We start from the raw sequence: 24,282 nt of genomic DNA on the forward strand, positions 1-24,282 counted from the left end.
CTCCTTCATTGTCTCCAAGGAGCTCTTCTTCCCCATTTGCTTTCATCGCTTGCATGGCATCTGTTGTTGGTCTGCAAGGTTGATTTTTCCAGACTGAAGGTCAGGAATGATTGTAGAATAAATGCTTTAGGAGAAGGTAAATAATGGAACAAGTAGCTGAACTAGAACAGCAGCAACTTTTCACCCTTAGTAGTAAAGTCAGCTATAGTGCAGGTTGCTTGGAAAAATGAGAGCCCTTACCACGCCTTCACTAGCGCCTTCAGCAAAAGTCAGATCTGAGGCTCAATCCTAGCATGGATTTCTCGCATGAAAATAAACAGTGTTACTGGAAGCCAAAATAAGATATGGGAGGGAGTTGGAAGCATCTAAGAGTGGACAAAGAGCACATACCAGCCCCCAGCAGTTCTCAGCCAAGGTGGCTACAACCTCTGCAGTTCTGAACTCTATAAACCTCCTTCTCTGAGGACATGCTGAGATAGAGAGCTCCTGTTGTTTGTAGTCCAGACTGCTCTGACCTGAACAAAGAAGTGGGGTACTAAACCTGGGGTGTCCAAATGGCTGTTGTATAGAAAATGTTTATGATCTAATACTAATTTCCAAAGCCATCTTACAGAATTATAGTTGCAGTATGATCTCAGTAAAGTAAATGATATGCACTGACAGGGAGGGAAGAAAGAAAGGTAGTTTTTTTTGTTTTTTTTTGTTTTTTTTCTTTATTATTAGCTTTTTTTTTCCCCCTAATTTGAAAGATTGACTAGGGAACATTTGGAGATTTGAGTATTTTCCTGGTTTTTCCCCCCTTTTGTATGTGTATGTTTTATTTCAGAGCCACATCCATTGGTGCTCAGGCCTTATTCCTGGCTCTGTACTTAGGGATCACTTCTAGCAGTGCTCAAAGGATCATATGGATTGCTGAGGATCAAACCCAGGTCTGCCGCTTATAATGCTAGCATCCTCTTATCCTCAGAACTATCTCTTCTGTCCCAAGACTGAGTATTTTTTGAGTGAAGTTTTGACATAAATTTTTAGGTGATAATTTTTTAAAAAATGTTCCACAAAACATCTCTCATGATCTCTTTCTCTAGTCTTTGAAATTACAAAGAAAAAAGCAAGAACTTTGAGGTAAGTTAATAATGTTCGGCTCAACTGCAATTTTATTAATGAAGCATAAAAATACTGCAGTTGCAATTTATCAGGTTGCTAGTGACTATCGCCCTAGCCTCTGCCTCTATCCTCTGTCTCTGCTACTCTGGTTTCTCTGATTGTATATCATCTCTTGGTCCCAAGAGATTTGTAGCCAAGCAAGAAAAGAGCAAGTTGAGGATTTGGATAGATAGTGCAATGGGTTTGCCTTGCACATGACTGGCCCGGTTTTGATCCCCAGCATCCCATATGGTCTGTCCCCCAAGCCCATTAGTAGTAATTCCTAAGCCTAGAGCCAGGAGTAACTCTTGTACACTGCCTGGGTATATCCTAAATACAAAAAAAAGAGAGAGAAAGGAAAAGACTTTTTTAGAGAAAAAGTCTCTAAAATCCATTTACATATGAGAGAGAGAGAAGAGCAAGTGAGCATGTTTCTAAAAGCCATTTACATATGAGACCACAGCTCATCAGTCATCAGGCTACTCTTAGGTTGAGATTTTCATCTTCACTATTTGGGTGTGCTAGTGCTAGGTTCCATGCCTCACAGTTTAACATAGGGTGCAAATTTGTCAGTACAGATTAGCTCAGCTGAGTATGGCACCAGATAAAGGGCCTTTATGAAGACCTTACAGATGAAGAAGACTGAGGCTCAGATACATTTTGTGTCCTATGGAAAGTAAATTTATTCACTGTCATTAGTGGGCTTTGTTCTCTACTGATAATTACTAGTAAATGGTGGTGAGGGCTTTGTCACCAGGATGAATTAGTATCTTTTCTCAAAAGAATTTCTTAAAAACAGGGACAGATTCATTGGTGCCAATATTATTATTAAAGAAATCAAAATTGAAAAAGAGCAGAGCCACTGTTCACCCTTGCCCTGCCCATCTGCTCCGAGGTATGCCATTGAGGCTGACTGTCAATATGCTGAGAATGTCCAGCTATTCCCAAGCTTTGCCTGGTCCCAAAGTTTAGTTGCCCTCCTCTCCTGCTGCTCTAAAGAACACATTGATTATGGCTAAGTCAGATAACATGAAGTCACTACCAGATGGAGAGGTTGTTGAGAGATTGAAAAGGGAGAGCTCTACTTCCTGGTACCTGGAATCACCGCTGCCTTCTGCCATTGGCACCCATGTTTAGTGGTCCATATATGCTCAGCCTGTATGAGCAGGTAGATGACACCATTCCCAGAATCAGGGAGAAGAGTCTTCTACTCCCAAACTCAAATGTTTGCAAATAATCTAGGCCCTCCACAAAGTGGCCCTTCACAAAATGGAACTGGGAAGAACAGAGATTTGGAAGTCATGAATATCACCATCTTTTTATTGACATCAGAGTTTCTCTACTTCATGGTAAAACCCCTAAGGAAACTTTCTCCATCAGGCAGCAGTTAAGGGGTTGGAGTCAGTGGAAATTCTCACTTCTCCTATAGAATGTTTCCTTTGCCTGTGGAGCCTCTGTCTCTCTCCTGTGTAAAGACATGCCCATGTGAGGGTCTGATCTAGACGCTAACGATTGGGATCCTGGTCTGTGGTAACCTTAATTTTTCTTCCTTATTTTGACAAATCTCTAAGAAAACTGACTTTAGAAATCTCCTTTCTGGAAGCTTCTCAAGGAAATTAATGGTGATGGGATGACACAGGACTTTCCCAAGGGCTCCTCACACTAGAGCAGACCTCATGTCACCATAGTCCAAACTCTGGAAAATCAGTCATGATACTTCAGTCTTTGTTAATGAGGCCTCACACACACATATGTACATCTGTGCCCTGTACAACCACAACCACACACACACACACACACACACACACACACACACACACACACCAGCCAGATAGTCACCAATAGGATAAATATGACTCCTTATTCTCTAACTCTACAGACTCTTATCCCAGACCATCCCCTCTGGTTTGGCTTAGAGTCATTATACAATCCTGTCACGGTTTTGGGCTGGCATCAGTCCATAAACAAGTGGTTATAAACCAAATCCTCAGGCCCACAAGCGATAGTATAAGAATTAGGCCACTTACCTTGCATATAACCAACCCAGGTTTGAGCCCCTGAACTGCATATGATTCACAGAGCCCATTAAGAATGATCTCTGAGAAAATTGTAACGGAACGGGACTTTTGGAAGCACAAAGAAAGACACTATCCTAGGTGCCACCCTAGGATCAGTGCAAAGACCAAGATCACCAACCACAGAAGATGGATTAAAATGACACGGAGGTAACAGAACCTCTAGAACCACAAAGACTGACTTCATCATAAGTCCCACCTCAGGATCTGTGCAGATACTGAGACCTCTAAACACAGAACAGAAATCTTCCACACACCAAAAAAAAAAAAAAAACACCACCGGGAGAGTAAAGGTTCCTGAGCAAAGTCTAGTGTTGATCCCATGACAGTATGCTCCAAGGACGGAGAAACCCCATATCTCTTAGGCCAAGTGAATTCCTTTTCGAATGACCACAATATTTACTGTGCCTGGGCAGGAGGGAAAAAATAAAAATACAAAAAGCACAAAACCTTGGTTATTATCTATATATTTTTTTACCTCCATTTATTATTATTATTATTATTTTTATTCACCTATCTATTTTGGTCGATTTCTCTGTTTGGGAGTGATTATTGAAATTGTCCCCAATCATACTTATATTTTCTCTTCCTTTCTTTTCTTTCGTTATGTGCTATGCCATGTTTCTCATTTCAAGACCATGGCGTGTTTTGTTTGTTTGTTTGTTTTTGTTTGGTTTTTGTTTGTTTTGCTTTTTGTTGTTTGTTTGTTTGCCTGTTTTTTTTTTTTTTTTTTTGTGGTGCTTATCGATATAGCTCAAGCCCTCACTGGATATTTGACACTTCTTTTGGTACTGGTGGAGTGTTTCACCTTCTTTTTCTTTTTTTTTTTTTTTTGTTTTTTTTTTTGTTTTGTTTTTGGGCCACACCCGTTTGATGCTCAGGGGTTACTCCTGGCTATGTGCTCAGAAATCACCCCTGGCTTGGGGGGACCATATGGGACGCCGGGGGATCGAACCGTGGTCCTTCCTTGGCTAGCGCTTGCAAGGCAGACACCTTACCTCCAGCGCCACCTACCCGGCCCTCACCTTCTTTTTCTCCATCTCTCAAATCGATGATGAGAGCCTCTGGAAGGATTCCACCCAGTTTCGGGGTATTAGACCCTTACCCCAGTTTATTACTTTTCTCTTTTTCAAACAAAACCACGCAACTTGAACTAGCTAGTCCTGCCTCCAGTTAGAGGGGGAACTAAGGGAGGCATCAAGACCAAACAGGTGCAAGACTACTAAGTTGTGGGTTAGATACAGAGGGGACCACATATTCTAGCCGACCTGGGGTGAGGGAAGAGGAAATGGGAGGTAGGACAGAAATGGAGGTGTAGGGAGGACAATTTGGTGATGGGAATCCCCCCTGATTTTATGTAAATATGTACCTAAAATATTATTGTCAACACTATGTAAACCACTATGATCAAAATAAAAATTAAAAAAAAAAAAAGAATGATCTCTGAGTAGAGAACAAGGAGTAAACCTTGAGCACCAATGGATGTGTCTCCAAAACTGAAAGGGATGAACAAATGAATCCCCAAATTCTCTAAAGAGAATTACCCTGATTTAAATGAAATAGGCCAGTGGTTTTCAACCTTTGCAGCACCAACTGGCAGTTGGAAACCATGAACTGAGAGCTGAGTCTTTGAGTCAAAACCTGCATTAAAAACAGATTTTGAGGCCCCAAGTGACAGCATAATAGTAGGACATTTGCCTTGTATGCAGCTGACGTGGGACATACCCAGGTTCAATTCCTGGCATCCCATATTGTCCCTCAAGCCTGCTATAAGTAACCCCTGAGTGCTACTGGGTGTGGCCCCAAACAAATAAAAAAAAAAAACAATTTGAGGCAGGAGAGACTGTTTAAGTGGTTGGGCACATACTGGCATGTACAAAGTCTTGAGTCTGGCCCCTGACACTGCATGACCTCCAAAACAGCACTGACTATTAACTGAGCCAGACACCAATGGGAGAGGCCTGTTTTTAAAAATAAGCAAACATTGCAAGGCCTAACAATGTGCTTGAATTTCTGGTTGTAGGCTAAAATCAGTGTTCCTTGTGCCTTGCTAGAGTTTCTTGAAAGCCATAACATTAGTAACCAGTCTCCAGAAGGTGGTGGTTACCCAGGGAGAACATTCCTTAATCTCCTTCCCAGACACCTGCAGGGAATTCAGAACATAGATTTGGTCCTTTTAAATCATAAAGTAGCTATATAGATTCCCTTATCAGTTTTAGGACTGTGTTAGTAATATACAAAATCAGACAGGATATTCCTACTAGTCACTTCATTTTCTCCTGACCCAAAGCGCAACTAAGTTTGGCCTCGAGACATCTTATCTGCCTTCCATTCCCTTCCCTGGGCCCCAGTGACTGATCCCTGTCTCAGAGCTGGCTCCTGACATGCTCCATCTGAGCCTCAGCGTGGGAGCTGAAATACAGCCTCTCCATTCCAATTTGACCTTCCCACTAATGGGAACAGCTCAAGACCCAAACCGAAGCAGCCCAGTGGCCCTTCTTGTGCATTTCCGTTCAGAACCTGAAATGAAAACCAGACGAAGGCTTAGCAGCACGCCAATCTGTAGAAACATCCATTCATTTCCAGGCAATATCTTTTCTCTCTCAAAACCACTGTTATTTCAGTGCTACAATTGCCTTCAGAGATGAGCTTGTTCAGATACACAGTGAGGAATCTGTTTCGAGTTTCCAAATTGAAACTAAGTGACCCTGGAACACTGTTCCTCAGGGAAGCCTTTAATAAAAGTGGCTGGTAGCTGTGATAATACCTGAGGATTAGTTATCTGTTGCTGCATAACAGATTACTCCACAACTTCATGACTTAAAGCAATGATGATTTATTATCTCAGAATTTCTTTGGTTTGAGTCATGGAGCAGCTTATCAGAGTCATTCTGCTCTGGGCCTTTCCTGAGGGGCAGTCAGGACTATCAGTAGAAGGTGCCATGGCTGGATGGAGTACTGACTTCCCAGGGCTCCTCACACAACTCTCCTTACCTCACCTGATTCATAACTCAGCCCTCACAGCTTACACCTCACACATTTCACACTTCACACAATTCATACCTGACACCTCACACTGCTGCATGTAGCTCAGGCCATTCTCATAGTTCTCACCTCACACTTCACACAGCTCACACTTCACTCAGCCCACACAGCTGTCAGGTGTTATTGCCTGTTGGTAGGAAGCCCTAGCTTCCCATCTCAGGGAACTTTGCCTGGAGCATCTTGAGAGGAAGTAAGGAGAAAGTCAGTGTGCTTCTATAGCCCCATCTGGAGGTCACCCTGCGTCACTTCCATCTGACTCAGGCCCTGAATCTAGCCGTAGGCAAGCAGGCAATAAATAGGAGAATGTTAGAAAACATGTGGAAGCAGCTTACATGATGCTCCTGGATGCCCATCATCATGCAGAGGCTCCCCATTACCCTCAGGAAGAAAACCCCTTGCACCAATCTTGCCTTGGAGGTCTGTGAGTACTGCCTGCTGTGGAGCATGGGTGTGTGACCCACAGTATGTGGTTCAGTGTTCTAAGGGTCCTGTCCTCCGCTCAGGAGCTTCAGCCCAGTCATGGAAACTACAGTTTCCACCCTCTCATAGAGCACCATGGGCATATCAAAACTGTGACTCCACTGATACCAAATCACCAACTGCCATAGGTTATTGCAGGGTAAAGATAAGAGTAAAAACCTGAGACCACGAAAACAATTTTGATTTCCTGCTTCTCTTCTTTTTGTAATTTATACTAACTCATATTTTGTAAGATTACCTTATATTTCAGTTACCTTCTCATTGGAGGCCCAGGGTCGGTAATAGGAGCGTGTAAAATGTGTTAACAATTGATAGCTAAGAAAATAAGAGTTCTAGGGGAAATGGCCAGTCAGCCAGCATTGGAACCTCACTCTCCTGATGTCAGCCATCTCTGGCTGGCTACTGCACCATTTGCTCTGTGTGGAGAGAGCAGGAAGCCCTGTCCCGAATGGGCCAGCCGTGCCTCCTCCATGGGCTTCCTGTGACAGTCAAACTGTTCTGTTTGCAAGACAGCCCAGTAGCACAGACTGAGCATCTGTCCCCACAAGTGTTAGCCATCATGAAGCCCTGCCCACACAGATGGCACTCGCCACCCAAGCTTTTGGCCAACACGCAGAAACACACGTGCTGGTGTAAGGCATCTTCCAGCTCTTCCTGGATTTAGGCTCCATTAGGGCAAACTGCCCTGTTCATCCTCATCAATCCAACCACATTTCTGCTCCTTCCGACTCCCTGAAAATGTAACTCTGTAACCCCTGAAAGAAATCCTTGACTCCAAAGCTTCTGTTTTGTGCCATTCTGTTTCTGCCAGTGAGGTAGTTGTGCTTTCTTACAAAAAGGGTTTTTACCATGAGAATCAGGATAGCACTCTGCCCTGGCTGTCACTCTCAGAGCAGTGCCTTCTGTGTAAAGTGTTTTCTTCCAACCTCCATCCCATTCCAGTGACCAATCTAATACTCTATAAAAGGACCAGGGAAATTCTTTGCTTTGAGCACCTGTCCCTGTTTATACTTTACAGGCCACTACTCAATACTGTTCAAGAAACTCACTACCCTCATGGGCAGACATAGATGACTCAGGGCAGCCTTAGGCCCTGACCTGCCTGCTTCACTCACACAGAGCCACTATAATGACCTTGACCTCAGAGCCACCTCTCTTCCCACTGTTCTCAAGTGGGTGCCCTGTTTTCCACTGGGGTTGGTCAAATTGGCAAATTCAATCAGAGGGGCCATACCAAATCATGCTCAGGGTTTGCTCCTGGCTGTTTTCAGGATCTATGCAGTGCCATGAATCAAACACAAGCTTCCCATGTGCAAATTTGCCCTCTCCCCTCTAAGCCATCTATCTCCCTGGCCCATGTTAGTAAATCTTTTCTTTTTCTGCCCTCCTGGTCTAGCCAAAGAAATCTGATTCAGTGGTAACAAGACTCTTTCCAAGTCCACTCTATTTGGGTTTGGGGGTTCTTACAGCTATGACTGGATAGTTTAAAAAAGGCTTCTCTCCACAGCGGTAGGGCATTTGCCTTAGATGCAGAAGGACGGTGGTTCAAATCCGTCATTCCATATTGGTCCCCCAAGCCTACCAGGAGCGATTTCTGAGCAGAGAGCCAGGAGTAATCCCTGAGCACTGCCGGGTGTGACCCAAAAGCCAAAAAAAAAAAAAGAGGCTTCTCTCATTGATGCTTGGAAGAAGGAGGAGCAGTGGGGTACGGGTTTAACATTTGAGTGCTCATACTTTGAACTTCAGTTCACAGAGCCTGCTGTGCAGTGGCCTCAAGGACCACCAAGGTACTGTGTGCAAGGGACCAATCATTGTCAGGGAGAAAATTCAGGACCTCACGCATATGAAGCATGTGTTTTTTTTTGTTTGTTTTTTTTGGTTTTTGGGCCACACCCTGTGACGCTCAGGGGTTACTCCTGGCTATGCGCTCAGAAGTTGCTCCTGGCTTCTTGGGGGACCATATGGGACACAGGGGGATCGAACCGCGGTCCGTCCTAGGCTAGCGCAGGCAAGGCAGGCACCTTACCTCCAGCGCCACCGCCCGGCCCCGAAGCATGTGTTTTACTTCTTTAAGGTACATCCCCCACCTCCCAGCTGTTTTAATGATCATCAAAAGAGAAACTAGAAAATGTCTTTTAGTCTGCTTCAAACCAACTAGATGATTTTTAAAGCCATCATTTTCTTTGGGAACTAAAAATTGGTGATAGGATTAGAAGTTTGGTTTGTACCCAGTGGTATTCTGGAGCTCTTCCTAACTCTGTTCAGGAGTTCTCCTGATAGTGCTTGGGAATTATGCAAGGCAAACACCTTAACCTCTGTACTATCTTGCTGACCCCAAGGTCATAATTGTTAATTCTGCCTGTTTCCTAAATCAGGTTGGTACAGGCCTTTCAGCTCACAGCATGTTATCTATTTGCTCTAATATGAAGCTTATAGGTAAGGAGGGTGGCTTTGGTCCCTGAGGCAATGGTCTCTCATTCCATACAAGTTAACCAGGCAAACAGACAGATATTCTCTCTTGGGCCCTGGACTTTCCCTTTTGAGGTATTAAATAATATTGTGAACTAATCAAAACAGTTTTTTTCACAGGTGCCTATGGTCTGAAATCAGTAATTATAGGACTGATAGAGCCATTTTTTCAATGGACATGTATTAACTTTTCTTGCTAGAAAATCATCCACTCCTCCTTTATATATTGTCTTCATCTATGCATCAAAAAAGTACATTGAGGATGAAGTGATAGTACAGCAGGTAGGGCATTTGCCTTGCATATGGCCAACCCAAGTTCAATCTGCAGCATCCTATATGGTACCTCAAATACTACCAGGAATAATTCCTGAATGCAAAGCTAAAAGTAGTATCAGAGCACCACCAGGTGTGACCCAAACTCTCCTCTCCTCTGCAAAAACAAACAAAAAGAAACCCCACATTATCAGAAGTGGCACTAGCTTTTCTTTCAAGGAAAACCAGAACACAAGAGAAGCAAACCAAAGTTATTAAGCAAACAAGAAACACTATGTAAAGTGACAGTTGCTCAGAATTTATTGTAAGCATTAAGAAAGGCCACACACCTCAGGGTGCCCTGGAGGAATAAGACTGATGCTTTTGCACAAGTTAATAATCATTCTCATGTGTAACATACTTGATGCTTTTCTTAAAAAGAAAAACCATCTACCCTGTGTCTGGTGTCTCTGAATGCTTTATGAGCATCATAAACCCAACTCTCCCATCAGCCAGAGCAGCTTCCCTTCACCCGCACCTCCGTCGGCAGTGATGTTTAAAACGTGTCCGTGTGAAGCCTTCCCTGACAAATTGGTTTTCCTACAGAGAAATCTATGTCTCCTCGAATATATTATGACAAAGTCTAGAAGCACATTCATTTTTTACGATTTTTGTTGTTGTTCTTTGAAATCGCTGCAGATCCTAACAAATTTGGAGCAAGGCTTTGCTGAAGACGGCAGCCTGAGCAGCCTCACACAGGAGAATCGGCAAGGTCGGTAACCCAGACTGTGCTCCAGAAAATAATTATTGAGTGTGTTTTGGGCTTAGCCCCAAAGATGGTTTTTTTTCCCTCTATGTTCTTTCATATATTCATTCTCCCTTTCTCTCTGTCTGCTCTCCTCTCTTTCTCTCTTTCTGTCTCCCCCACCCCCCACCTGTCTTTTGCTATTAATATTTGAAGAGTAAAGGCAAGCTGAGCCCCACTGTTGTCCCTTCTTCCCCAACCCCAGTAGAGACTTGCCCACATCCTCAATCCACCACTGTGTTCATGTGGAGGCAGACACTTGAAGAGAAGCTGGCCTTGCTGGTGGGTACCAGGAAAGTCTAGCAATGGGCAGCAGCTTGTAAGGGTGGCCTTCCAAGGAAGGCCTCCAGGGTGGAGGCCCCATCATAATGCTAGCTTGGGGTAGGAGCAACTGAAAGGGAAGCAGTTGGAGACAGAGAAAGGTGGGACTCCTATGTGCAGAGTTTGCGAGCTTCGTAATGTCATCTTGGCTGTGATTTGTTCCAAACAGTAGAGACGCAAGTCTGTAATGCGTCAGACCTCAGATGGCGCCTGCCTGCGTGGTGCCTTCCTGCCACAGATCCCTCAAGGCAGCCTGCGCACCGTCTGCCTCACGTTGCCACCTTTTTGGTCTTTGTTTGCCTGTCAGAGAATGAATTCCTGAATCCACTGACCAGTACAGATTGTGTTTTTTTTTTTTATAGTTGAGCTCAGTGGAGACCTGTATGCCTTGAGGGGTTGAGGACAGCAGATCCCAAGTAGAGGGCAGGATGGGAACGCACAACAACAGTGAAGGCCTAGATGTGGGAGGAAGATGTTTCCCTGAGAGGCAACCACACAAGGCTGTTGTGATGTCCTCTGCAGAGTCTTGGCAGGTGACCAGGTCGGCAGAAAGATCTGTGTGTAGACACATCTGTCTCAGTCTTCTCATTGCAGAAGCTGAGCCAGACCTGGGGAAGGGAGTCAACCATGTGTTTTGGGATGCCCCCTATCCCAACATTTACCATATTTTGGTCACTAGATTCCCATGTGATTCTGGAAGAATGAATACGGCTCAGAAAGCACTTCCTGGAAATCTAGGAATCGAGGAAAAGATTGATTAGGCAAATGGGAAGGCTTAGAGCTAGGAAAGAAGTCTCAGAGATAATAAAAATAAATCTGCAGTTTGAAGTAAGCCACATTTTACAGTCATTAAGAAAAGGGTTGCCATATTTCACAAAACCATGTTATACAGGGATGATAGGCAGCTACTGTACCTTACTTTAATTGCCAAAAGGCAAAGTGAACTAAGACCTTATGCTGGCACCTAAAGCCTCCTTCTTTGGAAAGTATTATCCCAGAATGGAGCATTGTAGAGGCCAGGAGAGTGAGTAGTTTTAGTGAGTGCACAGGGCCTTTCTTAGACTAGCTCTTTTAGGGTGTCTGGGCCCCACTGTGTATTTTTGCATTCTGGCCTCATCCTCCCTCAGAGTCCCAGGCCCTCTCCATCTCACCCATCTTTAAGGTACTCCCAGCTTCTCTCCACTCTTGTCTTGTCCTCCCATAGTGCACCCTCATGAGTTTCTGTTCATGAATGCTGGCTCCCCTGGATGGGAGCCCTGAGCATGGTCAGCACTCCTCCTGGGCCTCCTTTGTGATTCAACAAAATAGCTTTACAATAAACTCCACCAAGGAATGGAGAGTACAGCAGGTAAAGCATTTGCTTTGCATATGTCCACTTTATAGTTCTGGTTGATCCCTGACACTAGTATGGTATGGTCTGCCTCCCCCAGCACTCCCAGCATTGATGCCTGAGCACAGAACGATGAGAAATAAGCCCTGAGAACCACCAGATATACTCCCTGAAACATAAAAAAAAAAAAAAAAACTGGGGCCAGAGAGATAGCATAGTGATAGAACATTTGTCTTGCATGCATGCAGCCAACCTGGGAGGGACCTAGTTCAATTCCCAGAATCCCATTTGGTCCTTCAGCCTGCCAAGGTCAATGTCTGAGTACAGAGCCAGGAATAACCCCTGAGCACCACTGGGTGTGACCCAACAACCAATTAATAAATAAATATAAAAAAAAAAAAGCCTCACTATTCCAGAGGAAAACTTGTTTCTGATCATCCTAACATATACACAGATAAAGGTAAGCTGAGGAAAGTGGTAAGCTTTCCCACCACAAGGCAGCTCCCAGGGAATCTTTGGGCCAGGAATAAGTAGACAGATGTCTGACAATTAATGGAATAATGAGGAGCCAGGGCAGGGCCGTGGCATGATGCTCCAGGGAGAAAGCAAGCCTGGAAAAGAGGTTGCAGGTTACTCTCATGGGTAGTTTGAGTGTCCCTGCTATGCACAGGTCACCATCTGACATTTTTTGGTGAGAGAGGTCAGAGTGCTCATGAGCCAATCCTGGTGGTACTTGAGAGATCAAATCAGGGAAAGCATGTATTTCAGCCCTTTGAGCTATCTCCCCAGCCCCTGCCTTACTTTTGTGGGTGTTTTTGACCTTTTAGGTAGTACTTCTGGGTTCCTACCAAGCTGACAGGGCTCTGAAGCTGGCACACTAGGAATTACCATTTCCATTTTTAAAAGGTGGAGAAAATGACTCCTTGAAAGGGTAGATTCAGCCTGCCAATGCCCAGATGCTGAAGCAGGAAGACTGGCCAGGGGCAACAGACCTCCCTGCAATTCTCTTTCACAGCAGGAGTGCTCTGCCAGTTATGCTCGCTTTTTCAGGATACTAACTCTGGCCCTGGTTGAATTTGGGGATCTTCCATCTGCCCTGTGAGCCAAGCTACCTTCCTCTTTTTCATACTGTGGCCTTCTCTACCAGGAGAGGCGATGCTTCATCTCCAGCAAAGGGTAGGAGTTTGGGGGGGCGGGGGGACACAAGCCCCATCAGCACAGTCCCACATCACAGTGGCTCTGAGTTGATACACAAGCCGTGACTGCGCCTCTGCACCTCCTACCCAGCTGTGTGCTCACCACCCTCCCATCTTGTTTTGCAGCCTCCATTCAGCTGTGGAGGTCACGTCTGGGCCGTGTGCTGTGTTCCATGGCCAACTGCCTGCTCCTGATGAAGGTACGTGGGCCGGGTAGCCCAGGGATTGAAGAGGGAGTCTTGTGAGGAGGGCAACCAGAGGGCTTACTAAGCAGAGCTCAGAAACACTGCTGGGGACTCCATGTACTTTCATTCCTACTGAAAGGAAGCTCAGCAGAATACAGAATTTGTGTTATCTAGTTGTTAGAGCATGGGCCTAGATGCTTTAATTAAAATCATCATTCATCCTCTTCTGCTCTCCCACCGGTATGTTTCTCTGGATTCCATGATTTTTTTTTTCTGAACCTGTGTTAGTAGAGGTTGTTTTTCCTTGTCTTGATTGGATGTGATGATGAATGCTTATGGCCTCTGACTCCCCCCTACCTCCTCCTCCCCAGATGCTTCTGAATCCGGGAGCTGTATTGGATACACAGGCCTTTGTTTTCATCCCAAGCAGCATCTCCCACTTACACCACAGGGGTTGTGGTTCCTCCCTTGGCCAGGCAAGGTGCCCTTTGCTGTGCTGCAGAGGTTGTGAGCTGAAAGCTGCTGTGGAATCGATTAGTGCAAATGCCCAGAGCAGTGCTGCTAAACCCTGGGATGCTGTGATGAGACAAGCTCAGAACTCCTCCTACAAGCCAGCCCAAGGTCATTGCTGAGTGGGATTTTCTGCAAGGCAGAGCAGGCAATTTACCAAGTGGCAGTTGTGCTGGAGGCGCCATTTTAACCTGACCAGGCAGCTGAGTTCTGCGCAGGCCACAGCCCTACGGGAACCTTCTGGGCACAGTGCCCAGGGTTGGGTGCGGGTAAAATGCACAACCATGTGTAACTCGCCAGTTCATTCAGGAAGAGCTGTTGCCCTGGTGTGTGTGTAGCTCCGTCCCAGCTGCCCTGCCCTGTGGATCTCTGTAGCGACCTGACATTGGGATCCCTGGGGCTGTTTTCCTGGCTCCTCCATCTGGGAGCAGGCTCCACCTCTGATGGAAGACAGAGCTGCTTTGTTTGGATCCTGCTGACACCCATGCTGTGCCTTCCTCTCAACACAGCAGATTGCATAGGGTTAAGACTGCAGATCGCTCAGATGATATTTTCTTCCATCCCACATTTCCCACAAGGCCAGCTGCCCAGGCAGTGACCGCATCCTACACTCGCCCCAGCCAGGACCCTGCATAGGCAGGAGGGAGGCTGTGTCCCATGCCCCATGCCCTCCTCACAGTCAGGCCTTGTCTCCTCTGCCCCTCTAAAGAAGCCAGTCTTCCCAAACACTGATGGATGTAGCCAGCCCAGACACCCTCCTGGTAGGCCTCCAACCCTGAGGCCACTGTCAGCTTCCTTTGAAATTCAGCAGCAACGGCAAAGAAATGAGAGCAGATTACAAATTAGCGGGGCTGATGTTTCATTAATCATGGGTCTAAAACTCCTCAGGAGGGAACTTACTTATTTTACTGGTAGGTTTTTGTTTGCATTTTTAAGACCATTGTTAGTAGGAAAATATGGAACAAAAGTGCTTTTCTTTGTAGTGCCCGTGTAGTATTAACACCACCAGGCATCATGTAAGTTTTCTCCCTACTTTGTTGGGATTCAATACAGAGTATTTTATTATTGTGTTTCAAGAATGCCCTTACAGTGAATGCTATTTAATGTGAAGTTTGAGATTAATCGTTTATTTTCGTGAGTTAGAAAAGGAGTGAGAAATCTTACACTAAGGCCAGCACAAGTAGGTGTGTGCTGTTGCCCTCTAGTGAGTGTGCCGGCACCACAGCCATAGGTATCTTGCTGCATGGTGTGCCATGCTCCCAAAAGATGTGTGTGGGCTAACAAGTAATATGCATAGCTGTTTTATTATTTTTAATAATGTTTATATTACAGTGAAATAGCTATGAATTCTATTTTTTATTGATGAGAAACCTATTCATGCACTTCAGCCCTAATACAGTATCAGCCATCCTTGTGTATATGAATAACAAAGCCCCAAGTTTCAACAGTGTTGCTTTTTTATGTGTTTTTTTTGGTAATTTTCATTTTGGTTTTATTTGTTCGGGGTATCCCAAACAGTGCACAGGGGCCACTCTTGGTATATACTTAGCCAATTGGGCTGGTCAGTTCAATGCTCAGGCTGGTATTGCAGTGTTTATTGACAGTGCCATGGGCCTCTGCAGGCACCTCTGTGGTGCTTGGGGGTCATGGATGTGGATTGAAGTCAGATCCTTGCACATGCAAGATATGCACCCTGAACTTGAGAACCATTGCCTCTCCCTAACCCCTACTCTTCTAACTCTTTTTTTTTTTTTTTGATTGATTGATTGTTGGACCACACCTAGCAATGTTCAGGAATTACTCCTGATTCCACACTCCTGGCAGGCTGGGGGACCATATGGGATGCTGAAAATCGAATTGATGGAACTGGGTCCCTCCCAGGTCAGCCGCATGCAAGGCAAAAGCCCTATTGCTGTGTTATCTTTCCAGCCCCTCCCCCTTTGTTTTTATTACAGTTTAGGTGACATGTTTATCGTAGTGTTAACATTTGTAGTTTTGAAGTACAAAGTTGAGGCACCTTCACCGCCACCAAAGTACCCAAGACTCATCCGCTGACCTGTGTCACATCTAGACCACCTCTTTCTTCCCTACCCCAGGTCCCTTCTCCGCATTGTTTAGTAACTTCAGTTTTCTAGTGAAAGGCCAAAGGCTTGTCATCAGCGATGGTCTATTCCTTTATTGTTGTTTCTCTGCAAATCAAGATGAATCAGATCATCTGGTATTTGTCCTTCTTTGACTTATTTTTGTTATTGTTTGTTGTTTTGTTTTGGGGCCACACCTGGCAGTACTCAGGTGTTATTCCTGGATCTGTGCTCAGGAATCACTCCTGGCAGGGTGAGAGGAACAGATGGGATGCCAGGAAATAGAACCTTGGTCTACCATGTGCAAAGCAAGCTATTGCACTATGTGATGCAAGGCAAGTGAATTATCACTCCAATCTCCTTCTCTGAGTACAATGCCTCATCTTTTTCTGCAGAATTTCTTTAGCTATTCTGGGAATTTTCTAAAGCCATTCTAATTTTTATAGAATTCGTTCTAGGCTCTTTATTTTGTTTTGTTTTGTTTTTTTTTGGGGGGGGGGGTCACACCCGGCACCACTCAGGGGTTCCTCCTGGCTCTATGCTCAGAAATCACCCCTGGCAGGCTCTGGGGACCATATGGGATGCCAGGATTCGAACCACCATCCTTCTGCCTGGAAGGCAAACGCCTTACCTCCATGCTGTCTCTCCAGCCCCTCGTTCTAGGTTCTTAAAGAGCAAAAATGGGTGTCACCCAAAAAAAAAACAAAAAAAGCAAAAATTGTTAATGTATTAGTCTTCCACATACTTTGTTATGTTTATTCCTAGATGCTTAATGTATTAGGGCATTTTGTTGTTGCTGCTGTTGTTGACAGTGTAGGAGCAGTGGGACCACACACTGTGGCTACAATGACTTATTCCCAGCAGCCTCTTGCCCAGGCCTGGACCTAAGCAGATGGCTTCATGAGGACCATGTCATCGCCCTCACAGTCCTTCACCCTCTAGCCCTGTGAGTGCAACATTGCACTTGGTTCCTATTGCCTGTGGCAGCTCCCAGGGTCGTGTTCAAGAACACTCAGTGTGAACAGAATAACATCAAGGACACCACTGTCCTTCCACATCAGATAACAGAAATCAGGACTTTGTACTGACAGCAAGTCTACAGCAGAGACATTGGCCAGCAAGCAGTCCTAGCATTGTGATAGCAATGTGCCAGATGCCAGCTGTGCCCGTCACATCCCCACTGAAGTCCCGATGGCCTCGAGTTTGGTCTGAGCCAAAGCCTCATCCACCCTCAGCGGGGGCCTTGGCTTCCATGAAGCTCCAAGAGACTGCCCAGCAGTGAGGTCAGGTTTTTCCACAAGATCCCTCATGGCAGGCACACATGCTTCCACACACATGCTCATACACGCATTCACACATGAGTTCATGCACATCCGAGTGCTCACAACACAAAACAGCATAGCCCTGCCAAGGGTAGCAGGAGCGGGCAGCAAGACATTCGTAGGAGGGACTAGGCCGCTGATGTCAGGCTCCTCACAAGCACCACACCTTGAATAAGATTCGTTTTAATGAGCTGCACTTGAAGGTGCCAGACTGCAGATTCTTTTCATAGTTTTCTTGCCAAAATAAAATTGTACTTGTCTGTCTTTCTCTGTGACGTCCCAATTAGCAAACTTGTAACTCCAGTCCCAGTTTGGGTGAGACTGAAAGTGTAGAAGAAATAACAGTTGCTTCTGGGATTTTTAGGAAGAGCAAATTATGAGGACACCCCCAATGGGCACGTCTATTGCTGCCATTCTCTGCAACTTGGGAGTTAGCCTCAGAAGTGCAGAGCTTCCATGCAGGCCTCAGCAGGCATAGATTCATCACTTCTGGGCAACAGACCTGTTGGGGGACCCGAGATGAGTGAGGCTGCATGTTGGTGACTTTGGCAGGGCACACTTACTCAGAACCAGCTGAGTGCCCACCACAGGCCTGCACTGAGTTGGGAGACAGATGAATGAAGACCTGGGCATAGCATGTCTCTCTGAGTCATGGAGGAAGGTGGCTTGCAGGGTCCTGATGAACACAACAGAGAGAGGGTGAAGCCTGATGGTGCGGTGCCAAGTACAGTTACCCACAGAGTCTTCGCAGACATTCTTGAATAAATTCTCAAATGGGTGGACTTTCTGGAGACTATTCACCTCCGACTCTGCCAGTCTGGTTCATAGCTTTATGCTCACGCTCTGCTATGCTGTTTGGTAGAATTTTAATTTGTTTACATTTTGTAACATACCTTGTATTTAAGAGATGCTGTCAGTTAAGGTAGCTTATGTATTTGATGGATGGAAACAGGACAGAATCACAAATTCGCTACATCATTTTGTCAGGAGAGAATCCAACTGGAATACTAGTTGCTTGTTGGAAGGTGTAAGCAGAGGTCAGTCAGATAGTACAGTAGATTGGGCAATGGCAACTGACCCAAGCTCAGTCCCTGGTATCTCATATGGTACTCCGAACCCCACCAAGAGTGATCCCTGAGTACCACCAGGTGTGGGCCCCCCAAAAAGGTAGAGGCAGAAGGATCTTTGAGTCCATGTCAAAGAGTCCCTCGGCTCTTTACTATAATTTCCCCACTATAGTAAAACTCAGAATCCTGGCTACCAGTCCAGCAGAGGCAGTGTTCACCTCAGAGACTGAGTGTAGACAGTCCCACTTCTGTGCAGGTGAGTCTAGGCCTTGAATACTTCCAGAATTGTTCACTTTCTTGCTCTGCTTTGCTTTTCTCTCCAGGACTACGTGCTGGCTGTGGACGCCTACCACTCTGTGATCCAGTACCACCCCGAGCAGGAGCCACAGCTGCTCAGTGGCATTGGCCGCATTTTCCTCCAGGTATATGGCATCTGCACACGCATGAGCTACAGGAAAGGGCCCAGAGAGTCTCTGTGCTGAAGCCTCTGAGTCCCAGGAAGTTTCATCCTAAAGATTAAAAAATGATATAGAAAACGCTTCCATTCAAACTCCTAATAGTTCATTCCAGAATTTTTTCACTCTAGTTCTGGCTCAGTGGTGTAGAGTCTAAGACCTTCAGGCCTTGACATGATTAGCAGTTTCCTGCCAATTGCTAAGTTTGCATTTACATAGATTTTAGTAGGTAAAGTGCTAAGACAGATTACTTTTGATATTACCCTGCTGCACTTAGGAAAAAAAAAAAAAACAATTTTTCTTGGTTGCCAATATAGTAGCTTGCTGATATACTACTGGAAAAAGGCACCAAAGAGTATTCAGTCTGACACTGTGGCCCCGACAATGCAGAGGGAGAAGAACATTGCTGAAGCCAAGGGACTATATTGGTGACAGGGAGTGACTGAAGCCTCCTCATTTCTTCCAACCCTAGCCTGTGCAGACTGATCCTAAGGGGCCCATGCCTGCCTACCCCCATCCCACAAAGTCCATAGGGTTTTTTCTGTAACATCCCAAAGCTGGGCCTCTAGAGGAGTATAAACAACACAGTGGTGGTAGAAGGGGGGATACACACCAGTAGTGGGTACATCAGCAGGTATTCTGCTGAGCTGCTGGCCTCACAATAGAAAAGCCATTCCCTCAGACTGACAGTTCTCAAAGGACAATACGTGGTATGGGGATTCAAACTAAGGTCATAGCTGCATATGTGAGGCAAGTGCTTTATCTCCTATATTTTTGTTGATTTTCTTTTTTTGTTTTCTTTTGTTTTGGTTTGGTTTTTTTTGTTTGTTTGTTTGTTTTGGTTTTTGGGTCACACCCAGCGGCACTCAGGGGTTACTCCTGGCAGGCTCAGGAAACCACATGGGATGCCGGGATTCGAACCACCGACCTTCTTTTTTTTTTTTTTTTTTGGTTTTTGGGCCACACCCGGTAACGCTCAGGGGTTACTCCTGGCTATGCGCTCAGAAGTTGCTCCTGGCTTGGGGGACCATATGGGACACCGGGGGATCGAACCGCGGTCCGTCCAAGGCTAGCGCAGGCAAGGCAGGCACCTTACCTTTAGCGCCACCGCCCGGCCCCGAACCACCGACCTTCTGCATGAAAGGCAAACGTCTTACCTCCATGCTCTCTCTCCGGCCCCATAATTTTGTTGATATTTAATTTTGCCTGATATTTCCTAATTTCTTGGTTAACTTCATGGTTATTTTATTGAACAATTTTTTGTCAAAAAATTTTACTAAAAACATTTGTGTGTTCGGTTTTGGGGGTATACTCAGTGGTACTCAGGGCTTACTCCCGGCTCTGCATTTAAGAATCACTACTTTTGGGCTTGGGACCATAAGGGATGCCAGGAATTTAACCTGGTTCAGCCACATGCAAGACAAGCACCCTTCCTGATATACTATCCTTCTGGATCCATAAAAACTTCTTAAATGAATAACTTTTAGAAAGAGAACCACCATGGTTAGTATGGATGTGGGGAGAAGGGATTCTCATTCACTGCTGGTGAGAATGTAGTCTAGTCCAGTCTTTTTGGAAAACAAATATGGATATTCCTAAAAAAAAAAAAGAAAAAGAAAAGGAAAGGAAAGGAAAGAGAGGGAAGGAAGGAAGGAAGGAAGGAAGGAAGGAAGGAAAGGAAAGAGAGGAAAGGAAGGAAGGAGGAAGGAAGGAAGAAGGAAAAGAAGGAAGGAAGGAAGAATGAATGGATGATGAAAAATTGAGCTCCCATATGACCCAAAAAACAATGCAGAAAAGCCCTCTACATTTTATGATTTTTGTAGACTGTTCACAAGAGCCAGAATCTGGAACCAGCCCAAATGCATAAGAACAGATGAATAGGTTAAAAAAAAAAAAGTACATCTACACAATGAAATTCTATTAAACTATTAAAAAAAATAAAGTCATGAAATTTGTTTATACATGGATGGATAGGGAAAAAATTATGCCGAGTGAAACGAGTTAGAGAGAGTGGGATAAACATAAAATGAACATAGTATGGCAATAATACCAAAGACAATAGAGACAAAGGACCAGGAAGACTGGTCCATAATAGGAAGCTTGCCACAAAGTGAGGGAGTGCATTAGGGCAGAAAAGGGACCAATATGGCAATGATAGTTGGAAATAGTCACTCTGGACAAGAATTGGGTGCTGAAAGGATACCCCTTCAGAAAGAATGTATCAGGCTACAGTGCTTAAAACTATGAGGGAGGGAGGGAGGGAAGGAAGGAGGGAGGGAGGAAGAGAGAGAAGGGGAGAGAGAGGAGGGAGAGGGAGAGAGAGGGAGAGAGAAAATACCTGCTATAGAGTCAGTCTGGGGTGGTGTAGGGGGGAATCAGGGTAACTAGAGACAGGAAATGTGCACTGGTGAAGTGATAGGTCTTGAACATTGTATTACTGAAACTCAATCATGAACAACTTTATAACTGTATCTCATGGTGATTCAATTAAAACTTTTAGCTAAAAAATGAAGAACTTATTTTTTCTTTTTTGCTCCCTCCCTCCCTCTAATAGGTCATCTGCAGCTTGCTTTCTGGCATGCAGATGTTGGCATTTCACTGTCCCCTAGATGATTCTTGCTTTCCTGTTAAAAGGAACAATTATTGATAGTTTGCCAAGATTTATTTTGCCTTATGTATATATTCATATTCTAACATAATTTTAAGAAACTATATATAGTTATATATATGTTTTACCTATAATATTAAGTTTAGTTTTATATATATGTTTACATATTTCTAGAAAATATTTATATATTATGACATTTCTTGTATTACATGAGTTGATTTTTGTTAAAACAGATTGGAGACATAAAAACAGCTGAAAAGTATTTTCAAGATGTGGAAAACGTAACACAGAAATTGGATGGACTGCAGGGTAAAATAATGGTTTTAATGAATAGGTATGTATTTTGAAATAAAAAACATAATTATTTTTTCAAATTTTTCAGAGCTTAAATGAGTAGTAAAACCCTCAGAGAAAATGTTTCCTTTTGTGCTTCTTCACCCATTTCTTAGAACTAAAATGTAATAAAGCACAGACCCAAGAAGTTGCTAATTTCTTGCATTGCAGTCAACTTTTTACTCATAAAAATTGATTTTAAAATTTACCCTGGTTTATCTATGTATTGTTTATTTTATCCCCATTTTTAACATGAAGCTCCTCCATATTTTTATGGTCTATAGTGTACCAACCACATTTCATTCATGTTCCGGTCTCCTATGACAAGTTTTTATGATTAAAATACATAATAAGATGTTGATGTGCCTGTGTTTATTAAGCTAAAACCTATGGCCAGTATAAAGCTATACAGAACAGAAAGATGAGATGAAGTAATGTTTATTTTTGAGGGGATGTACTCAGTAATGCTCAGGTGTTACTCCTGGTTCTGTACTCAGGAATTACTCCTGGCAGTGCTCAGGGGACCATTTGAGATGCCAGGGATCAAACCCAGGTTGGCTGCATACAAGGCAAGTGCCCTACCTGCTGTGCTATCTCTGTAGCCCCAATGCAGGTTTGTTTTGTTTTTGAATGAAGATCTCATTATAGGTGATGGTAACTTGTCTAAAGTGAGAGTGAACTTTTCTTTGACACCCAGGTCAGTCAGCTAAGACCCCATTTGGAGAGTTACCTACAGGTTTCCCACAGGAGTCAGCCTCATCCTCCTACCATCTAGGCATCCCCTGTGCCTTTTGACAGCATGCAGGCTTTTAACTTTTCCTGTCTAACCACTTTACTTATCACTTACTTTCCAGAGCTTTCCTTCACCTTGGTCAGAATAACTTTGCCGAAGCCCACAAATTCTTCACAGAAATTCTGAAGATTGACCCGACAAATGCAGTGGTAAGACAGTAAAATGGGTTCATGCCATCAGGCCACCGGGAAGTGCCAAGCTTGGTCAGGGAAGGGTCCAGTAGGGCCTGCCCTGGAAGCCCATCACCTGAGCCACCACAGAGCCACATGGCCTATGCACAAAGCATGGCAGTAGGCACAATGGGGAAGGGGGTGTCTACCTCAGCGCGGGAACAGCCCACTGGCTGCCTCTGCAATCTTGTGTCGTTGTTCCCCGCCTGCAGGCCGACAACAATGCGGCGGTGTGTCTGCTCTACCAAGGCAAGCTCAAGGACTCCCTGAGGCAGCTGGAGGCTATGGTGCAGCAGGACCCCCAGCACTACCTTCACGAGAGCGTGCTCTTCAATCTGACCACCATGTATGAGCTGGAGTCCTCCCGCAGTATGCAGAAGAAGCAGGCCTTGCTCGGTGCTGTTGCCAGCAAAGAAGGAGACAGCTTCAACACACAATGCCTCAAACTGGCCTAGGCCCCTGGAATTCTTGAAAAAGCCCGTCTTTTTTTTTTTAACTGTGTGCTGTCTTTTTTTACCTGTGAACTGTGGGCCTGATGTATTAATGCAAATGGTGGATTCAGGAAAAGCACTTTCACTTGTGTCTAGGAGTGTGTCTTGATCCAGAGCCACAGCCTAGGCCAAGACTTGTCCCACAGCTTGTTGAATTCTAGCCAGTTCAACCTCACAAGACTCTGCTGCTGTTTGTGAATTTAGGAAAGTAAATGTGCTATTAGAATGATAGTCATGGACAGAGAAAATCTATAATCAAGCACCAGGTCTCTCTTGTTTATTCGTGGAAGCTGACCTGCTTCATTTATTAATTCTGAATATCCTCAGAGAAAAGCTGAGAAATGGAATAGAAACCATTCTCACTCTATACCTGAATGTTCTAGAGAATTTATAAATAATGGACGAGAAATACAAACATAGATTGCCATTCATCTTCCTCTCATTTCCTTCCCTCCCATATCCCAAACATTCTTTTTGTTAGCTGTGATACAGCCTCAAACAAACCTAGCTGGCGAGGCCCTATGTTTATTTCAACCCCTATGCTTGTACACTATGAGAAGTAAGGATTACCTTGAGGGGTATGAATAGAACATAGACTTATCACTCCAAAGAAAACCATGGAGCCATTAGAAGGCCATGACGGGTTGGGGTATGACTTGTATGCAGTAATTGCTTCACATGTACTGGACCCTGCACATATCCCTAACACCACAGAAATACCAGCAGGGGCTGGAGGAGTTTTGTCCTAGTTCCTCTGTACTTTGTATTCTTTTTCTGGATATTTCTTTCTTGGGTTTATGCATGATATTTTCTTTACATATTTACATAGTCATTCCTGCTTATAAAAAAAAAGTACTGAAAAATTTCTGTTTTTTACTAAGGAACTTCTAACATGGGTCCCTTAAATATCTAGCTCTTCAAAAACATTTTAAAATAGAATTCGTTTTTTAAGAAGATGAATGCATTTTGAGATTGATGCAAACAACTTGCATAAAGCGAAGCTACATTTTCCATTTCCCTGTGTTTTTGTAACCAAATAAAAACACACACATACAGCATCAACAGGTAAAAAAAGGTCTCAATGCATTTGTTGAAGTGTAGAGGTAAGCTAGAAAAACAAAATGAGAGTCAAAGGAATACTGGTTATCACA

The 24,282-nt window shown here is 44.4% G+C and overlaps 1 protein-coding gene across 1 annotated transcript in view; it reads left to right on the forward strand.

The window, feature by feature from the left end:
* TRAPPC12 (trafficking protein particle complex subunit 12) overlaps positions 1-23,562 on the forward strand; it is an 88,958-nt gene extending 65,396 nt beyond the window's left edge. The window contains exons 6-11 of the mRNA XM_049784867.1: positions 10,164-10,236; positions 13,243-13,316; positions 18,605-18,703; positions 21,578-21,678; positions 22,532-22,619; positions 22,853-23,562. Coding sequence (XP_049640824.1) covers positions 10,164-10,236; positions 13,243-13,316; positions 18,605-18,703; positions 21,578-21,678; positions 22,532-22,619; positions 22,853-23,095 — 678 coding nt within the window. The 3' untranslated portion in view covers positions 23,096-23,562. The remainder of the gene's footprint in view (positions 1-10,163; positions 10,237-13,242; positions 13,317-18,604; positions 18,704-21,577; positions 21,679-22,531; positions 22,620-22,852) is intronic.
* The last annotated feature ends 720 nt before the right edge of the window (positions 23,563-24,282 follow it).

This window comes from Suncus etruscus, chromosome 12 (assembly GCF_024139225.1).
Source record: "Suncus etruscus isolate mSunEtr1 chromosome 12, mSunEtr1.pri.cur, whole genome shotgun sequence".
NCBI lineage: Eukaryota > Metazoa > Chordata > Mammalia > Eulipotyphla > Soricidae > Suncus > Suncus etruscus.